The sequence below is a fragment of the Schistocerca serialis genome, chromosome 12 (assembly GCF_023864345.2).
Source record: "Schistocerca serialis cubense isolate TAMUIC-IGC-003099 chromosome 12, iqSchSeri2.2, whole genome shotgun sequence".
Classification (NCBI taxonomy): domain Eukaryota; kingdom Metazoa; phylum Arthropoda; class Insecta; order Orthoptera; family Acrididae; genus Schistocerca; species Schistocerca serialis.
In genome coordinates this window covers 17,734,465-17,752,815 of record NC_064649.1, presented here as the reverse complement: position 1 = coordinate 17,752,815, position 18,351 = coordinate 17,734,465, and the positions used below count along the sequence as shown (strand labels likewise).

The window sequence follows — 18,351 nt, the reverse complement described above, 5'->3', positions numbered from 1 at the left end:
CCACATCGCTAGCAAAGTCGGCTGTACAACTGGGGCGAGTGCTAGGAAGTCTCTCTAGACCTGCCGTGTGGCGGCGCTCGGTCTGCAATCACTGATAGTGGCGACACGCGGGTCCGACGTACACTAACGAACCGCGGCCGATTTAAAGGCTACCACCTAGCAACAAGTGTGGTGTCTGGCGGTGACACCACAGTAATAAATGAAACATTGCATAGCTTGGCATACTTTTTTGACTTTGTTACCTAGTGATGGTCACTCCATCTCACCCAGATGGTCTAGGATCCATGGACCAGTAACTTTTTTTAACCTCGGAGTCCTAGCCGACAATTTTCAGGAATTTGTCCTATGACTGTTGCAAATATATTTGGTACTAGATAACTGTGGGTCTTTTTAATTATTATAAAATGCCTGGGGTGTCCTCGATTGGCATTAGAAGAAATGTGGTCCGTTTCTCCCGGAATTACACTGTATAACATAGTAACCACTTAAGTACCATAACCACTTAACCTCACGTATTTATTTACGCTGTATTTCATCGTTTGGAGGTTAGTTATTTTCACATAGGGCGCTTCTAACACTGTTTTTCTACCGTAAGGCAACAATACTTCGCCACAGTGGAGTAATAAAAACCGAAAACAGACGATAATGCAAAGTGTATCTTGAAAATCATGTGAAACAGCCGACTGATGATGAAGTTTCCACTTCGAAACCGGTAACGGCGCTATTTACCTTCATAAATAGCAGTATTAATAGTGGCTGGTTGCTGCTTTCTTCTCTGTAAGAATTAACCTACATTAAAATTTACCACGTCGACCTACGCCCTGCTTCCCTCCCTCGCTGCTTTCGGCGCAGCCTCCGCGGCCGTAATCCCATCCGGAGACGGCCTCCGCATAGCTGCGCGGCGCGACACAACAGACGCCAGAGTTCCGCTCCCCACTCCTTCCGCCCCTCCCCTTCCCCTCTCGCCCGCCCCCACCCCGCCTCCCTCCCTCCCCTCCCCCCCCTCTCGACTCATCGACGCGCGCTGCAGTGCCGCCAGCCCACAGTCTGCACGCTGGAATCCCCCGGTGCAGCAGCGGCAGCGGCAGCGGCGCACACCACACGGCCAGGACGACCACGACGTCGACGCCGCCCCGGCCGGCCACTTGTCGCGGGGATCCCTCACCCTCCACTATCACCCGACGCTCCGGTGTACTTGCCCCCACCCCACATGCGGCGAATCCGTCTAGCGGCGAGATAAGCGGGCGAAAACGACGAAAATATTGCCGAAAATAGAGAAGCCACCCCCCTGTGCCGCAGAAGGGGGTGAAAACTGCCACCCGCCGACAGGGATGTGACGACCGCCGGAACACCTCCACGTAGAAAAATCCCGCGGGCAGCAGCCTTTTGTTTCCGCATTTTTCTTTTCCGTTCGCTTCGTTCCGCCGCACAGTAGTTCGTTTACAATTCCTCCCTATTCTCATCCATGTTGTCCTCCAGCTTAAATCGCTAGCCTCTTGATTCTTTTCCTTTGTCTCCCCTCACTTTCTTCCCGGTATACCGTTTGCAATAGCGAGCTTTATTTTTTTTTTAAAGAAAGTAAAAAACATGGGGGGAAGACGTCCGGCGCCGAACAGGCGCTACGGAAGCCACGCATCACGGTGGCTGACCCTCCACGGGCCGTGGTGGTTGATCGCGATGGTTGCCGCTGCGCTGGTTGGCCACGTGGCGGGAGCTGAGGTGTCCGTCTCCACCGCGGCCGAGAATGGTGAGTCACCACCGGTCGACGTCAGAATCTCCACTGTCGCCTCACTTTCACGCTTGGCTCTCTGCTAAGAAACTAGCTCGTAGAGCGGCATGATGTTGACTGTTCGCTTTGCATGGCACCTCCTTTGTTCGTCTCAAAATGATCAAGATACTTCCTTACCCGCGCTGTTTTTCCAATAAAAGCACTGCGTCCTAGTCGCTGAAGGGTGAGAACGAATTCCACACCATCAAATATTCCAACATTTATAGTACGCTACACGGCCAGTCAAATTAGCAACAGTTGAAGTAAGTTTCGCGATTACAGCCACAAACAGACTTAATAAATCAAGCTAATGGAAGACATCCTACACAAAAAGCAGTGTGTATGATATATAGCGTCCATAGTTGCTTCACAGTTATTTAAGCGGGGTAGGACGTCAAACGGGCCGACTTGGAGCAGGAGAGGCACCACACATTTTAATTTCCACTGTCTATACTTTTACAAATAAATTCATAAATCTTTGTCAACACGACCAGGAAAGATTCAGGTTTCAAACTCATAGCAATGTAAGTTCAAAAGTATAACAAAATAAACTTTTTTTTACGTGTGAAATTTCATCATTTTTTCACTTACTATTGGCTACATTTGTTGCTACAGGTACACTTTTCTTCAGAAGTAAGAGAGATTCTACGATGCATTTTGCACAGCATACGAACCATACTTACAGGGGTATAAAACTCTAGAATTTATTTAATTAATGAAAAAATGAATGAGCTGTTACATGTTTAGAAAAAACTCAAATTTTATGGTTAATTATCTCAATTTTTAGCACAGTTTTTAATAGATTTGGAAAATTCTAGAGTTTCATACACCTGTAAGTACGGTTTGTATGCTGCGCAGAATTCATAGAAGTATCTCCCTTATTTATGAAGAAAAGTGTACCTATTACAACGAATGCAGCCAAGAGTAAGTGAAAAAATGATGACATTTCACATGTAAAAAAAAAAAAAAATTGTTATATTTTTGAACTTCCACTGCTATGAGCGTGAATCCTGAACTCTTCCTGGTCATGCTGACTACGTTTTATGAATTTATTTGTAAAAGTATAGACAGTGGAAATTAAAATGTCCTGTGATGCCTCTCCTGCTCCCAGTCGGCCAGTTTGACGTCCTACCCCCCTTAAGGTACTTAAATTCCGTCTGTGCAACTACGAAAAAAAAAATGCGTATTTGTATCACCACACGTATTCCGCTTTATTGATATATCACGTCGTTAGCGTTCTGCAATGAAACATATTTAAAATTTGCTTTGCCTTCGACATTTAAAAGCAATTCTTCGCGAAAGATACTGAGGTGTGATTGTTTTAACTCACGGCATTTTACGTCCGATTTGTCCTAACTTTAGCAAGTGACGCCCACTTGTTAATTTTTGAGATGCTCCTTTGTCTGGCAAGGTGTTTGTTTGTGGCATTACTCGTTTCCTGACGTGAAATGTAGACAGACGCCAGCTCACACTGCTGTGTCCTATTTCACATCAAGGAACTTCTATTGCAGCAAACAACAACGTGAGAGCATCCAAAAGCACCAGTATCAAAGGAAGGAACACATCAAATGTGCCAGCAGACTTAACTGTAAGCGAAAATCGGGCGTAAAATGCCGCAAGTAAAAAAGAAAATGGTACCTCAATGTCTTTTGTAACGACCTGTTTTTAGATCTAGCAAGTAAACAGAAGTTGTAAACATGACCACTGACGGTGTTTTACCTAGGTAAAAGCAAACGCGCATGCTCATATAAAGGAGCATTTGGACTGACGGAATTTAAATAGCTTTAAACCTTTATTTTATTGGAGCAAAACAGGTTTCGACCGTCTTGGTCACTATCAAATGCCTGAATACAGAAAAACATGCATTAATGCAAAAGTTTATTTCATCTGTTGTATAGGAAAACTAACAAATATATCGAATAATTCACAGAACAAGAGCTACTTACATTACAAACCATCAAGTGCGTCCAACGTCGTCAGATCTCTGAACAACAGACATTATCAAAAACCATGGGTGTAAAAATGGTAGAACACAGAAAACTGTATAACATGAAAGTACCAACCGTAATTCGTAATTAGTCTCTATGTGGCTCATGTTACTAATTGCGATGTATGTTTCCTGTTATACAGTTTTATGACTTTAGATTCGAGTAATTTGTCAATAATGATGGTTGAGATATGCGACTACGCGGGACGCACTTGGTGTTTTGTAGGGAAGAGTGTTAGCTTAATATATTTCCTTATTCCATTTTTAAATGATGGCATTCAATTTTTATGTGCTGCAGTCGTTTTTTGAAATTGCAAGAAATACTACGGAAAATTCAGTGTTTTCGAAATCTGAAAACATGTTTCGAGGTACAGAATGGACACGTACCTAGAAACAAACAAATTTAAAAGCGCTGTAATCGAAACAGACTTGTCAAAATTGTATTCAACAGTCGATGTTACATTGATAGTCTACTACACACCAGTGAAATCGAATTAAGCAAAAGTATTTTGAAATAGTAGCTATTGGACACATAGATAAATTTCCATTTTCAAGACTGGTAAAAACTATTGAAGATATTACAGAAACTCACTTCATCTGCAAGTATCACATGTTCCACGGTAAAACACCGCCATCTGTTCCTGTGTACAAGAAAGTGCACTACCGACAAAGTATGGCTTAACTATCCACATGTTATACAAATAGTTTTAAAAAACATATAGGATTTTATTCGTCATAAGCATATGTACCTGGAGAAGTAACAATATACTGTAAATAGCTTTAACGTATTTACAAACTCTGCATGAAACACAACCTCATGTTTCAAAACAACAAACATTTTAGAAAATGGCGCATACTGCTTCTGGCAGTCTGAAGCGCGCATTCCTTCATTTGATTCTAAAATCAATTACTAAGACTGAAATAGACTCCAAAACACATCGTGTGTTCCTACGTACACTATCGTCGAGGAACAGCACTTTCCCCTACTGTAACTGGCCCTTATTCTGTCAGTAATTTGATATAGGTCTTTTCTCGTACAACAGCCAAAAAGAGGTTTCCTGTATTCAGGCACTTGATAATGAATAAGAATCTCGAAACAAGTTTTATGAGTACAGTTTATAATATCTTTCCAGAACGTTTTTCACTTGAGATAACTGCAATACTGAGCACTAGGCAGCAGGGAAATTTAAAGATACAGAGATCTGTTAAATGACACTGTTACATACATGAAGGCGAATATTGCTGATCCTTTATATTTTATGAAAGCTTGCATAACAGTTGATCTTTAGTTTCCTTTCGTACTATTACAGAATTTCGACCTTAGGCCATTTGTCAAGCACCTATTTACGTTTGCTAGCTGCCAGAGCATCAAAACTCGACTGAATTTGCAATTTTTGCCATCGCAGATTCTTTATGATCGATCGTCTAAATACGTGAAATAAATGGCTCTAGCACCGTCGTAAGTTGTATTGAAAAGTACCTATTTTTATTTTTTGGTGGTGACTAACTTCGGACACCTGTGTCCATTTTCAATCTACCTGTGCAGTAAGTGTGCAAATATAGGCGGTAGCCCAATTATCGAAACTGCCCCTGCAGTAATAAAAGCTATATATATGGCCTACTTAACAACAGCAAAATAAACTAGACAGAGTTCTCTAAAGTGCGTCCTATGTGGGGTATTTTGCTCTTGCTAAGTCGGCCATATACGGCTTTTATTATCGCTGGGGCAGTTTCTATTGTTGAGCTATCGCCTATATTTGTCACACTTACTGCACGGATAGTTTGAAAATGGACACAGGTGTCTGAAATTAATCACCATCAGGAAATAAAAAATAGATACCTCTCAATGCAACTTACAGTACGACGGAGCTACAACCATTTATTTCGATTATAAGACAAGCTGCGGACATATTTTTTCCCTACATCATGCTGCAAGTTCGTAACTAGCTACGTGTCTACGTAGCACGAAAAAGAAACTGTGTAAAAACTGAGACAGTTGCAGGCGGCGTGGATTCTCTCAGCAGGTGCGGACCCAGGTGCAAAGAAAATCGTTCTTCGTATTCGAAAGTTCCTGGCAGATTAAAACTGTGTGCCGGACCGAGACTCGAACTCGAGACCTTGCCTTTCGCGGGCAAGTGCTCTACCAATTTTTTTAACCAACTGAGCTACCCAAGCACGACTCACGCCCCGTCGTCACAGCTTTACTTCTGCCAGTACCTCGTCTCCTACCTTCCCGAGTTCGAGTCTCGGTCCGGCACACAGTTTTAATCTGCTAGGAAGTTTCATATCAGCGCACACTCCGCTGCAGAATCAGCGCACACTCCGCTGCAGACTGAAAATCTCATTCTGTTCTTCGTATTCATTTGAAATAATTTAATGTAACTGTGTAACGTCGCAGCCTTATTTAATTTCCTCCAACATAAATGGAAGGCTAAAAACTTATTAATGGTGTTGGTGTTTCTACGTAACAAAACAGATATATAAATATGGAATATGAATTTTTGATAGGGAAACGTTTGCTTTCATTCCCGTTGATTCTTCCAACATTTTACGTGCTCGAAGTCGGCAATGACCCAAGCTTCTTCCAAATATCGCGAATTGTTTCCGATTATTGTAATCAATTATTTTCTATGAAGACAGCTCAAATAACAGATTCATACGGTCCTGGAACAATCAATTCGTTTTGTTACGTCAGTTACCTTCATGAGTCTGCTGTCGAATGAATACCTGCACGGCAGGATAAATGCAAGTACACTACTGGCCATTAAAATTGCTACACCATGAAGATGACGTGCTACAGACGCGAAATTTAAATGCTGTGACATGCAAACGATTAGCTTTTCAGAGCGTTCACACAAGGTTGGCGCCGGTGGCGACACATACAACACGCTGACATGAGAAAAGTCTCCAAGCGGTTTCTCATACACAAACGGCAGGTGACGGGCGTTGCCTGGTGAAACGTTGTTGTGATGCCTCGTGTAAGGAGCAGAAATGCGTACCATCACGTTTCCGACTTTGATAAGGTCGGATTGTAGCCTATCGCGAATGCGGTTTATCGTATCGCGACATTGCTGCTCGCGATGGTCGAGATCCAATGACTGTTAGCAGAATATGGAATCGGTGGGTTCAGGAGAGTAATACGGAACGCCGTGCTGGATCCCAACAGCCTCATATCACTCGCAGTCGAGATGACAGGCATCTTATCCGCATGGCTGTAACGGATCGTGCAGCCACGTCTCGATCCCTGAGTCAACAGATGGGGACGTTTGCTAGACAACAAATCTGCACGAACAGTTCGACGGCGTTTGCAGCAGCACGGACTATCAGCTCGGAGACCATGGCTGCGGTTAGCCTTGACGTTGCATCACAGACAGGAGCACCTGCGATGACGAACCTGGGATCACGAATGGCAAAACGTCATTTTACGGATGCATCCAGGTTCTGTTTACAGCATCATGATGGTCGCATCCGTGTTTGGCGACATCGCGGTTAACGCACATTGGAAGCGTGTATTCATCATCGCCATACTGGCGCATCATCCAGGGTGATGATATGGGGTACCATTGGTTAGACGTCTCGGTCACCTCTTGTTAGCACTGACGGTACTTTGAACAGTGGACGTTACATTTCAGATGTGTTACGATCCGTGGCTCTGCCCTTCATTCGATCCCTGCGAAACCCTACATTTCAGCAGGATAATGGACGACCGCATGTTGCAGGTCCTGTACGGGACTTTTTGGATACAGAAAATGTTCGACTGCTGCCCTGGCCAGCACATTCTCCAGATCTCTCACCAATTGAAAACGTCTGCTCAATGGTGGCCGAGCAACTGGCTCGTCACAATACGCCAGTCACTACTCTTGATGAACTGTGGTGTCGTGTTGAAGCTGCATGGGCAGCTGTACCTGTACACGCCATCCAAGCTCTGTTTGGCTCAACGCCCAGGCGTATGAAGGCCGTTATTACTGCCAGAGGTGGTTGTTCTGGGTACTGATTTCTCAGGATCTATGCACCCGAATTGCGTGAAAATGTTATCACATGTCAGTTGTAGTATTATATGTTTGTCCAATGAATACCCGTTTATCATCTGTATTTCTTCTTGGTGTAGCAATTTTAATGGCCAATAGTGTAATTTTTTTCTATGAAGACAGCTCAAATAACAGTTTCATACGGCCCTGGAACAATTTGTTCGCTTTGTTACGTCAATTACCTTCACAACGATGCTGTCGAATGAATACCTGCACGCTAGGATAAATGCAGGTAATAGGGGATGAGTGTTTTTTTGTGTTTGTAAAGCTTGCGTTCTCACAGATCCATACAAATCACTATTTAGGCTTCGACTGAGTACTGTTTAGTTTTGTCTCTTGCTTTTTTTTTTTCGCCAATGATACAGTCGCAGTGGATTAACGTATTTGGAGGTGGACAATACGCTCCTCGCGTCAGACAGTCCGTGCTGCGTCACTATAGAGTTTCGACAATAAATTAGTGATTGCCGGAACGTACTTGTTACAGCTAGTGTGATTCACGAACACTAAAAGTCACGTCCAATAGATCGAAGTCATTCTGAAGGATATAGAGATATCGAAATGCCGCGCGGGATTAGCCGCGCGGTCTTAGGCGCCGCAGTCATGGACTGTGCGGCTGATCCTGGCGGAGGTTCGAGGCCTCCGTCGGGCATGGGTGTGTGTGTTTGTCCTTAGAATAATTTAGGTTAAGTAGTGTGTAAGCTTAGGGACTGATGACCTAAGCAGTTAAGTCCCATAAGATTTCATCGCATTTGATTTTTGAGAGATATCGAATATGTTATTTACTCTGTCTAGTTCACCGATGAGGCAAAACACTAAGACCACCTTATTAATATTGCATTGGTCAATGTACAGTACACAATACGGCAATGATTCAGCGTGCCGAGCATTCGACAGATGTTTAATGTGTTTCTAGAGGTACTCACCGCCAGATGACCCCCTAGCGTCTCAGATGTGTTCAAGGGATGCAGATCGGGCAACATGGTGGCCAAGACAAAGTGCAGCACGATTCTCACCTTGTGACACGGACAGTTATCCTGCTGGAAAATGATGTCACTGGCGGGGAAGATATGCAGCATTGAGGAGTGCAGGTGGTCCGCAATACTCACGTACTCCACGGCCGTCGCATTGCCTTCGTTTGGTACCACAGGTCCTGCGGAAGCCCAGGTGAATGTCCCCCATTCCATAACGCTGTGCCAGCTGAGTGCGGTGCACATTTCGAGCAACCGTTCACTTGGATGATTGCATATTCGGAAACGATGATTGATCCAGTGTAAGAAGAAACGTGACTCATCCGACAAAGCGACACGTTTCCAATAATCCGCGGTCCACATATCAACAATCCGGTACCCAATTTGATTGGCGATTCTAACACACTTTGTTTACCAGCTTTTACCAGCTTCTAGCTAAAAATGTTCGATCAGCATACTCGTAGATTTCGAGTTTGTCTTAAGTTCAATGGAATGCTTGGACCGTGTACTTATCTTGTTGGTTTCCACGACTTTTCTCCACCAATTCAATGTTAATTGGGGTGCAGAATATTAACTGCTTCACTGCAGAAATACCAGGAGTCAATGTGGAAAGACGATTATGTTAACTAATTTACACCAGCACATAGTTAGCATTTTCTGTTAATTTTATACTGTTCCGGAACATTCGTACAATGGACAGCTCAAAGAAAGAAAATGAAAACAACTGCCGCGCTGTGTGGCCGCGCGGTTTGAGGCGCAATGTCACGGATTGCGCGGCTCTCCCGCTGGAGGTTCGAGTCCTCCCTCGGGCATGTGTGTGTGTGTGTGTGTGTGTGTGTGTGTGTGTGTGTGTGTGTGTTTGTGTTGTTCTTAGCATAAGTTAGTTTAAATAGTATGTAAGTCTACGGACCTATGACCTCAGCAGTTTGGCCCCTTAGGAATTCACACACATTTGAAAATTTTTTTAAAACAACTGCCACTCTGTTCCCACTCCCGAGCTCTTATATAGTTTCAAATGATTTTTATTCCAGTCTCTGATCACAACATCAATTCTTTAGACGATGACCGGTTTCAGTCCGTAATGACCATCCTCAGATCTTTTTTACACCATGTCCTAAAGTGATAAGGCCGTAATAAAAAAGATCTGAGGATGGTCATTACGGACTGAAACCCGTCATCGTCCAAAGAATTGATACTGTGATCAGAGACTGCACTAGAAAACATTTGACAGCATTGGATCACTGTTTGTGTACGTGATTATGTCGCAGTTGGTGAAACTTACATGGTTTCTTAAAAATACAAATTCTTTGAAAGTATTGCTCAACAAAGTCATGTTGAGTTACAATTAAAATTGGTGCTTCATAAGAAGTTACAGTTACAGTCTAGTATGTAATAAATGACTGACTATAAGAAAGCTATTTCTAAAATTGCTTTTTAAATTTAGTATCAAAATTCTGCTTGAGAAATATGACTAACTATACTTAATAGAAAACAATTAATATCTTCTTAATTACGACAGGAATTTTGATACTAAGGTAGTTTGGAGTACTTTACATAACGCGGGAATAGATGTTGAGGTTCAAATTTTGCACGGTAATGTCGTTTTGACCAAATGATCGAAATAATACTTTGTTTATGACAGAAAGTTGTAGAACTCGTAGTTACAGAATTAACTGCAATGAGTATGATTTGAGGTTTCATAGAAACATAATCCCTTGTGAGTGAGCATAACGTTTAGTGCGTCAGCTAGCGAGAAATCTAGCCAAACATTAATTTTCACGTTTTATGAAATAATCGACTTTTGACAATTAATTTCCCATTTAATGACTTAGCTGATTATATCACTAACATTTCTACGTGATTATTCTCTGATAGTTGCATAAACGGAATAACGTTACAGTGAGTAAATATCATAAAATTGAAAATTACAAGAAGATGCTTTTCCAGTAATTAAAGATTCCTGTTAATTGTATTTAAATGGGTCGTAGTTGACTAAATGGGTCTGTTACGTTTTATACACCTCGTATACAATGCTCTTGTTACAATACAGAGTACCAAAAGTTGTATTTTAACGTTTGGTGCACTCTGAAATGCGTATAATACGTAAAATCGTCGTACCGAATACTTCATATAAGGGTCCCAATAGTATGTCTTGTCACACGGTGCAGTTGAGGGAACACGATGGGGAGTTTCCTTCGTGGGTGGTATGAGGCAGTCCGCCACCATTTCCCCTCCTCTGCCATCCTCTTCATCTCAGAGTAGCACTTTCACACTACGTTCTTCATTACTTGTTGGATGTATTTCGGTCTCTGTCTTTCCCTAGAGTTCTTACCCTGTACAGCTCCATCTGGTACCATGGAAGTCATTCTCTGAAGTATTAACACGTGTCCTACCATCCGGTCTCTTCTTCTCAGTCTTTTCCACATATTCCTTTCATCGCCTCCTCACTTACCTTATCAGTCCACGTAATTTTCAACATTCTTCTGTACGCCACATCTCAAACGCTTCGATTGTCTTCAGTTCTGCCGGGCGGTGTGGCCGAGCGGTTCTAGGCGCTTCAGTCTGGAATCGCGCGGCCGCTACGGTCGCAGGTTCGAATCCTGCCTCGGGCATGGATGTGTGTGATGTCCTTAGGTTAGTTAGGTTTATGTAGTTCTAAGTTCTAGGGGACAGATGACCGCAGATGTTAAGTGCCATAGTGCTCAGAGCCATTTGAACCATCTTCTGGTTTTCCCACTGTCCATGTCTCACTACCATACAATGCCGTGCTTCAAACGTACATTCTGATATATTTCTTATTCAAATTATCGCCTATGTTTGATTCTAGTAGACTTATCTTGCTTTTGCTCTTGCTCTTTGCCAGTGCTAATCTGATTCTGACGTCCTCCTTGCTCCGTTCGTGATTTCTTATTCTGCTGCCTAATTGGTAGGATCTTTAACTTCATCTACTTCGTGAACATAATCCTGATGTTAAGTTCCTCGCTGTTCTTATTTCTGCTACTTCTCGTTACTTTCGTCTTTCTTCGCCTTGCAGTCAATCCATATTCTGTGCTCATTAGACTGTTCATTTTTCATTGAGGATTGCAATCTCATCAGCGAAGCCTATTACTGATATCCTTTCTCCTTAAATTTTAAGTTCACTCCTGAACTTTTCTTTTATATCCATTATTGCTTCTTTGATGTAAAGATTGAAGAATAGAGGTGAGGAACTGCATTCCTGTGTTACACACTTTTTAATCCGAGCGCTTCGTTCTTGGTCTTCCTCGCTTATTAACCCCTCTTGTCTCAAGTACGCGTTGTATATTATCCTTCTCTCCCTATAGCTTACCCCTACTTTCCTCATAACTTCGAACATCCTCTTGTACCATTTGTCGAACGCTTTTTCCAGGTCAACAAATCCTATGAAAGTGTCTTGATTTTTCTTTAGTGTTGCTGCCATTATCAGCCGCAACGTCAAAATTGCTTCTCTGGTGCGTTTACCTTTCCTAAAGCCAACCTGATGGTCATCTGACCACGGATACCTCATATCAAAATGATTCCTGAACAAACGCCGAAAGGCCGGCCGGAGTGACCGTGCGGTTCTAGGTGCTACAGTCTGGAGCCGAGCGACCGCTATGGTCGCAGGTTCGAATCCTCCCTCGGGCATGGATGTGTGTGATGTCCTTAGGTTAGCTAGGTTTAATTAGTTCTAAGTTCTAGGCGACTAATGACCTCAGAAGTTAAGTCGCATAGTGCTTAAAGCCATTTGAACCAAACGCCGAAATTTCTTCGATGGACTTACGGTTGATCCTATACACACTACTGGGGTTTCTTCACCTCCTTGTTTCAAAATTCATGGCACAGAAAATTAAACTTGGCACTGAGGCATGTGTCTGTATTCATTTGAAATGTGTTCAGATCGCACAGTCAAAAAAACCAACAGTTCTGTAACGACAAAACCGTCTGTTTCCCATGAGGGTTTTTTTCGTAGGACTCCCGAGCAACGTCAGTACGTGATGGGAAAGCCCCCTTGCTCGGATACAGGACTGAATCCGTCGTGACAGACCACCGATGACATCATCAAGCCAGTCCCGGTCAAAACTGTTCCACTCTTCAATGCCGATTGTGCGTAAGTCGCGCAGACCACTCAGTCATTGTCGATTTCGATAAACAGCTCGTCTCTATCGATCCCTCACATATGCGACTGGATTTGCGTTTCGAGAACTGAAGACCACTCGGATGTAGTGACGCTGGCATGTTGAAGGAACGTGTTCATGAGAAAAGCACGTTGAGCCTGTTGATTTACCATCTATAGGGACGACACTGTCACTAAAATGTCGGCGATACGGTCCCAGTATAGGCTGCAGAATCTCGTCCCTGTACCGTAGAGCTGTGAGATTGCCTCAACAACCGCAAGTGGTGTGCGGTGGCCCCATGTAATCTCACCCCAGGACACCACCCAACCACCGCCTCGTTGAATAAGTGGGACCCAGTATTGGACGCGTCTGATATTACCGAGTTGTCTTCAAACACATTGTCTGCGATTATCAGATAATAACATATCCGGATTTTGTCCGTAAACAACAGTCAACGTCAGTCCTGGGGCGTTCATTGGGCATGGTTCTTATGCACTTTTAACGAAGTCCGTGGTGCTGCTGTTTACGACGAGATGCCTGCCATGGTCAACGGTAATGGAGATTCGTCTCCTGACAGTCTGACGCAGTACACGACGTCCTGGAGCCTCTCGGAACGCCAGATTCAGTCCTGGAGCTCTAAGATATCGATCATCCTGTGTATCTGTCGAATGTGGACGGCCGGTACGGTAAAAGCCCGCAACACTACCTGGAGCCGGTACCGCGTCCACACCACATCACTTTCTCTTCTAAATACACGTCGAGAAAACTCTCGTGGCTGACAAGTCTTCTGCACTCATGGGATTTTCTGATATCTGGAATGTGTTTTCTTATAGGACCACTATCCAAGGATTTCCACCCAATAATATTCAAACAGCAGACTCTGTCCACAATTTATTAAAATGCCAATACTAAACTCTTTTAAATAACAACAAATTCATATAACTTACAGAACTTAACAAATGGTTAAAAGAATGAGCTTTAAAAAACAATAACGGCGGCTTGCCACCATAAAATCAAAGAACCTTTTACAATAGTGCTTTTAGAGTTTACCCAAGAGACAAAATCCAATAATAAGTTAACCTGGCAACACAACTTAAGATCATTTGACACTTGGCACCATAAAATCGGAAAACAGTAAGAGCAGTAATAAACTTAAAATAAATAATAATAATGGCAACTTGGCACCATAAAATAAAAGAAATTTCTTGTGCAAGAACTAATTACAATGGTGATTTAAAAGATTTTACTGCAGAGACCAACATCCAATAATAAGTTAACTTGGCATTACAATTTAAAATCAATTATATAAAAAAAACTTTGAGAAAGATAATGGCACTTGGCACCATAAAATCAAAGAAACGCAACATACAACCAATAAATATAATAACAAAATAATAATTTGATACAACCAAAGGGCGAGGGCAACTCCCAGCGCAATCACAGACGAGCGAGCTCTCAACACTTTCAGAGCCTTCCCACTACAAACGGTCCCCGAAATAAACCGCTGAGAGCTCCCCGACATGCCTCCCACAACTGCCCATCACTTACGCACCTTGGTTATGTTCTGTAACACACGACAGATAATATCAACACAAGATAAAACTCAAAAATACGGTATAACATCCCGACAGCACATGATAACCACGACGCAGTTAACTCGGGCGCTCTTGACAAGTGCCGGAAGCCAACACACACGACACAACAAATAGCGCTTCTTAAAACAAAACAATAACAGCCAAGTGCACATGAATAGTCAAACCACAGGCTTAGAAGTGCCTTAACGACACCAAACGCTACTATTCCACCAAGTTAATAATAACGCAGTGAGATAAAAATACAGAACATACCACTAAATGCTGTTACACAAACCAAATTGACGAGATCGTGTTGTTCAGGTCCCAGAAGACCACATATACCAAGCAGCAGTAATTCGCTATGCCTATACTGTCCAAAACGGCCTTTCGTGGGCAGACCATACCTAACACATCAAATGCCAATCTCGCGTCCGTCGGCAGTCGTAATTTAATATATTATTATTTTTATTTTGATTGTTGCCGACTTACGTGGTGGGCCTTAATAAAAATGATATTTCATTCAATTTTTATTTACGATTAAATGCTTTTGTGAAGTTCTCCTTTTTAACAATATTAATCTTGAATTACTTGTTACGTTAATGAATGTTAGACTCGCAGAATCTTAAGATTTGATCATATAAGTTGAACAATGGAATGAACTTTTCATATTAATTTCCTCGGCTAGTCAGTTCACTTTAAAGCAAAAAATCTTTAGTTATTAATTACAATTGCGTCCCACACACGCGCTAGAGTATTTTTTCTTACCTCCGTTAACCATTGCCTCGTAGTCGGAGTTCTGGCTCTGACTCTCGGCTGTTGTACTGAAAATAAGAATCTTAAAGCTACGCATTTTCTGCAGCGTCGGGCAGCTGTGGAGAAAAATGTATATTATGTTAATAGCGGGCGATTATTTCGCTTCCGCTTTTTTTAAGTTAATATCGCCACGTAATGGCGTCGTTGGCTGCATCGGCCGCTGCGATTGTTGAACTGCAAATTACTCGAATGCAGGTTAATTCAAAGGAAGGCGGACATGAAATCGGGGTCACCTCTTACAAATTAAAAGTGAACAATGATATTAAATCAATATATTATTTGCTTAATTAATACAAATATGCTTACATTTGCCAGCACTCGCAAGATGTCCGTCTACACGCAATCAAGACAAGAGAAGAAGTGAAGACGACTAAAAAATTAACAAAAGAGCCTATCTTGTCGTCTCTTTAGATCATTTTGTTATATTTCTTTGCACTCGAAACTTACACAGAGAAATTATTATTTTATGGGTACATTATGAAATAAAATTTTTTAGTGTCTCTTCTTTATAAATACTGTTTTTTACGTGTTTTCTTATTACCTCACTGGGGACGCTATACCAAATATACCATACATGAACGCAACTCCGGGTAGGTAACAGGAACCACCTACGTGAATTCCTTCAAAAAGCGACGAACAGGCACCACCAAAGGCAACGCTGAGCAGACCGGCTGGGCAACGACCCACTCAGCGGGATAACCAAAAGATACTCCAGTTGAGCAAATAAATTAGTACCAACAAATGTCGTAACGTGCCACACACACACACAGCAAAAATTTCCAACAACGCCGAGCCACATCAGAAACCGCTGCTGGAGCTTCCAGCAGAAAATCTGACGAGCCAACCGAGCCCACACCCTAACCTGGTAGACGACTCCAAAATTCAGCAACTAGTGGTCTCCGGGCCAGAGTATCACAGGACCCCACCGGACCTCCACATCAGACAAGCGGGCAGAACGAGTACGCCAAGTAATCACCACCGCATGTCCAGCACAGCGGCGAGTCGCCTCCTCCCCAGACCACTCTGCTCATACTGCGAGGCACAACAACCTTAACCCGTCGGCACACGGACCGTGCATCCGAACGTTGAGCGTTGAGCGTGCCGAGTTTCTGACGTCATAGCGTGGAATAGCACGCTCGGGAGTCTTACCGAACGTGCAGAGCAATATCCGGCGTGTCAGATATTCTGAGCGTGCGTCTGAGCGTTGACCAATGAGATGGCACAACGCCACCTACGTCACACGCACGCCGTCTCCCTTCAGTGCAGAGTTGTGATGCGCCATATTGGCATTCATTTCAAGCCTGTATGTATATTTGCCGTTTCTGAGCACCAGCAAATTGAGAATCACTGGAAAACCAGTTGTTAACTGTGTGATTCGTTCCAATAAAACGATGAGAAACATCATATTCGTGGCAAAAGAATTATTGTAACTTGCGTATAATGAGAGTAGGCTATTTGAAGGCAGCGACACACTGAAGATCCACCCAAAATGCATTTTTCTTGGTACAATTTGTTGCCATTAAATTTCAGTTAGTAACGTATCTGCGATTAAGGTTTTAACAAGCGGTAAGACACTATGATTAGATACGAAAGGTGTGATGCTGGTTTACCGTAATGAATAGCGACAGTGTCCTACAACGAGTTTTTTTTTTTTTTTGTTGGGGCGGTGGTTCGCGTCATGACACAATCAGTTATTTTTTCCTAACATTCGCTTTTTTATTAGGTTCTGGTACTTTATTATTAGTTTAATAAAAGTATAGACTATAATATTTGATGTTATGTAAATACAAGTTCACCTTTTTTTGAGGGGTGACATTGTTCGACTGGCTTAATCGAAAGGACAGCTTGCGCTACTTGTATAAAGATACTTTGCTCCGTCTTCTTTTACGCTTCGTAATTCACATGTTGAAATGATTCTGCTACTGGGTAGGAACAGTGATCAAGTAAGACTGACCTTGGGGTGTTACTAAAATGTGGGAATGATGGCTCAAAATGGTTCAAATGGCTCTGAGCACTATGGGACTCAACTGCTGAGGTCATTAGTCCGCTAGAACTTAGAACTAGTTAAACCTAACTAACCTAAGGACATCACAAACATCCATGCCCGAGGCAGGATTCGAACCTGCGACCGTAGCGGTCCTGCGGTTCCAGATTGCAGCGCCTAGAACCGCTCGGCCACTTCGGCCGGCTGGGAATGATGAAATAATGTTTATCTTATGCGGAGAAGTGTTCCAAATTTGTACCGCACTGTTTGTAATGGAACTTCTATATGTCTATGTCCTTGTTGATTGGACATGGTACTTTCCTTTTCGTGGACGATGGAAGAAATGTGCGTATTAATAGAGCTAACGTGGGAGTTTTACGCGCGCCCGTTGAGTAAACAGTGTGATTTACGAACTAGAAACATCCCTCAGCTGCCGCTGGAGTGCGTTGCGATCGCGTATACCAGGTTTGGGCCCACGTACCGTATGCACAAGTCGCATCGTTCCTGAGCGTTCAGCAGCACGTTGAACTTGGCGAGCTCGACGTTAACGTTCGACAGCACGGCCCGTGTGCCGACGGCTTTAGAGCTAGTCACCAGCAGGTCAGGCAGAGCGAACTTCACGTTCCGTGCAATACCCAGAAAACCGACTACCCTCTCGCTTTCCGCCGGCCACCGCAAACACTCGCCAGCGACGTAATAGTAATAGCAAATTACCACCGAAGCGCCACCCGCACCAGAACAGCGAACTATAGTCGATTATAGCGCGCGCTCTAAACAAGATCACAGGATAGCGGCGCGCGCCATATCAATAGCTATCATTCGTCTCAATTGTGCTTCACGGCATGGCGGATCTGACTCTGTCGTTCCGCAGACCCTTAAATGCTTCCCTGCTGGTGCCCTTAAATGCTTCCCTGCTGGTGATGATGATGATGTTTAGTTTGTGGGGCGCTCAACTGCACAGTCATCAGCGCCCCTACAAAGTCCCAATATCTGTACAGACCATTTTTTTCATAATCGAATCTAGCCACTGTTACGAATGATGATGATGATGATGATGAGCACAACACAAACGCCCAGTCCCCGGCCAGAGAAAATCCCCAGTCCGGCCGCGAAT

General features: G+C 43.2%; 1 protein-coding gene across 3 annotated transcripts in view; it reads left to right on the top strand.

Moving 5' to 3' along the window:
* The first annotated feature begins 1,064 nt into the window (after nucleotides 1-1,064).
* Nucleotides 1,065-18,351, top strand: part of LOC126428105 (uncharacterized) — an 857,744-nt gene continuing 840,457 nt past the window's right edge. For all 3 annotated transcript variants that reach the window (XM_050090007.1, XM_050090006.1, XM_050090008.1), the window contains exon 1: nucleotides 1,065-1,747. In XM_050090007.1, coding sequence (XP_049945964.1) covers nucleotides 1,588-1,747 — 160 coding nt within the window. In that variant the 5' untranslated portion in view covers nucleotides 1,065-1,587. The remainder of the gene's footprint in view (nucleotides 1,748-18,351) is intronic.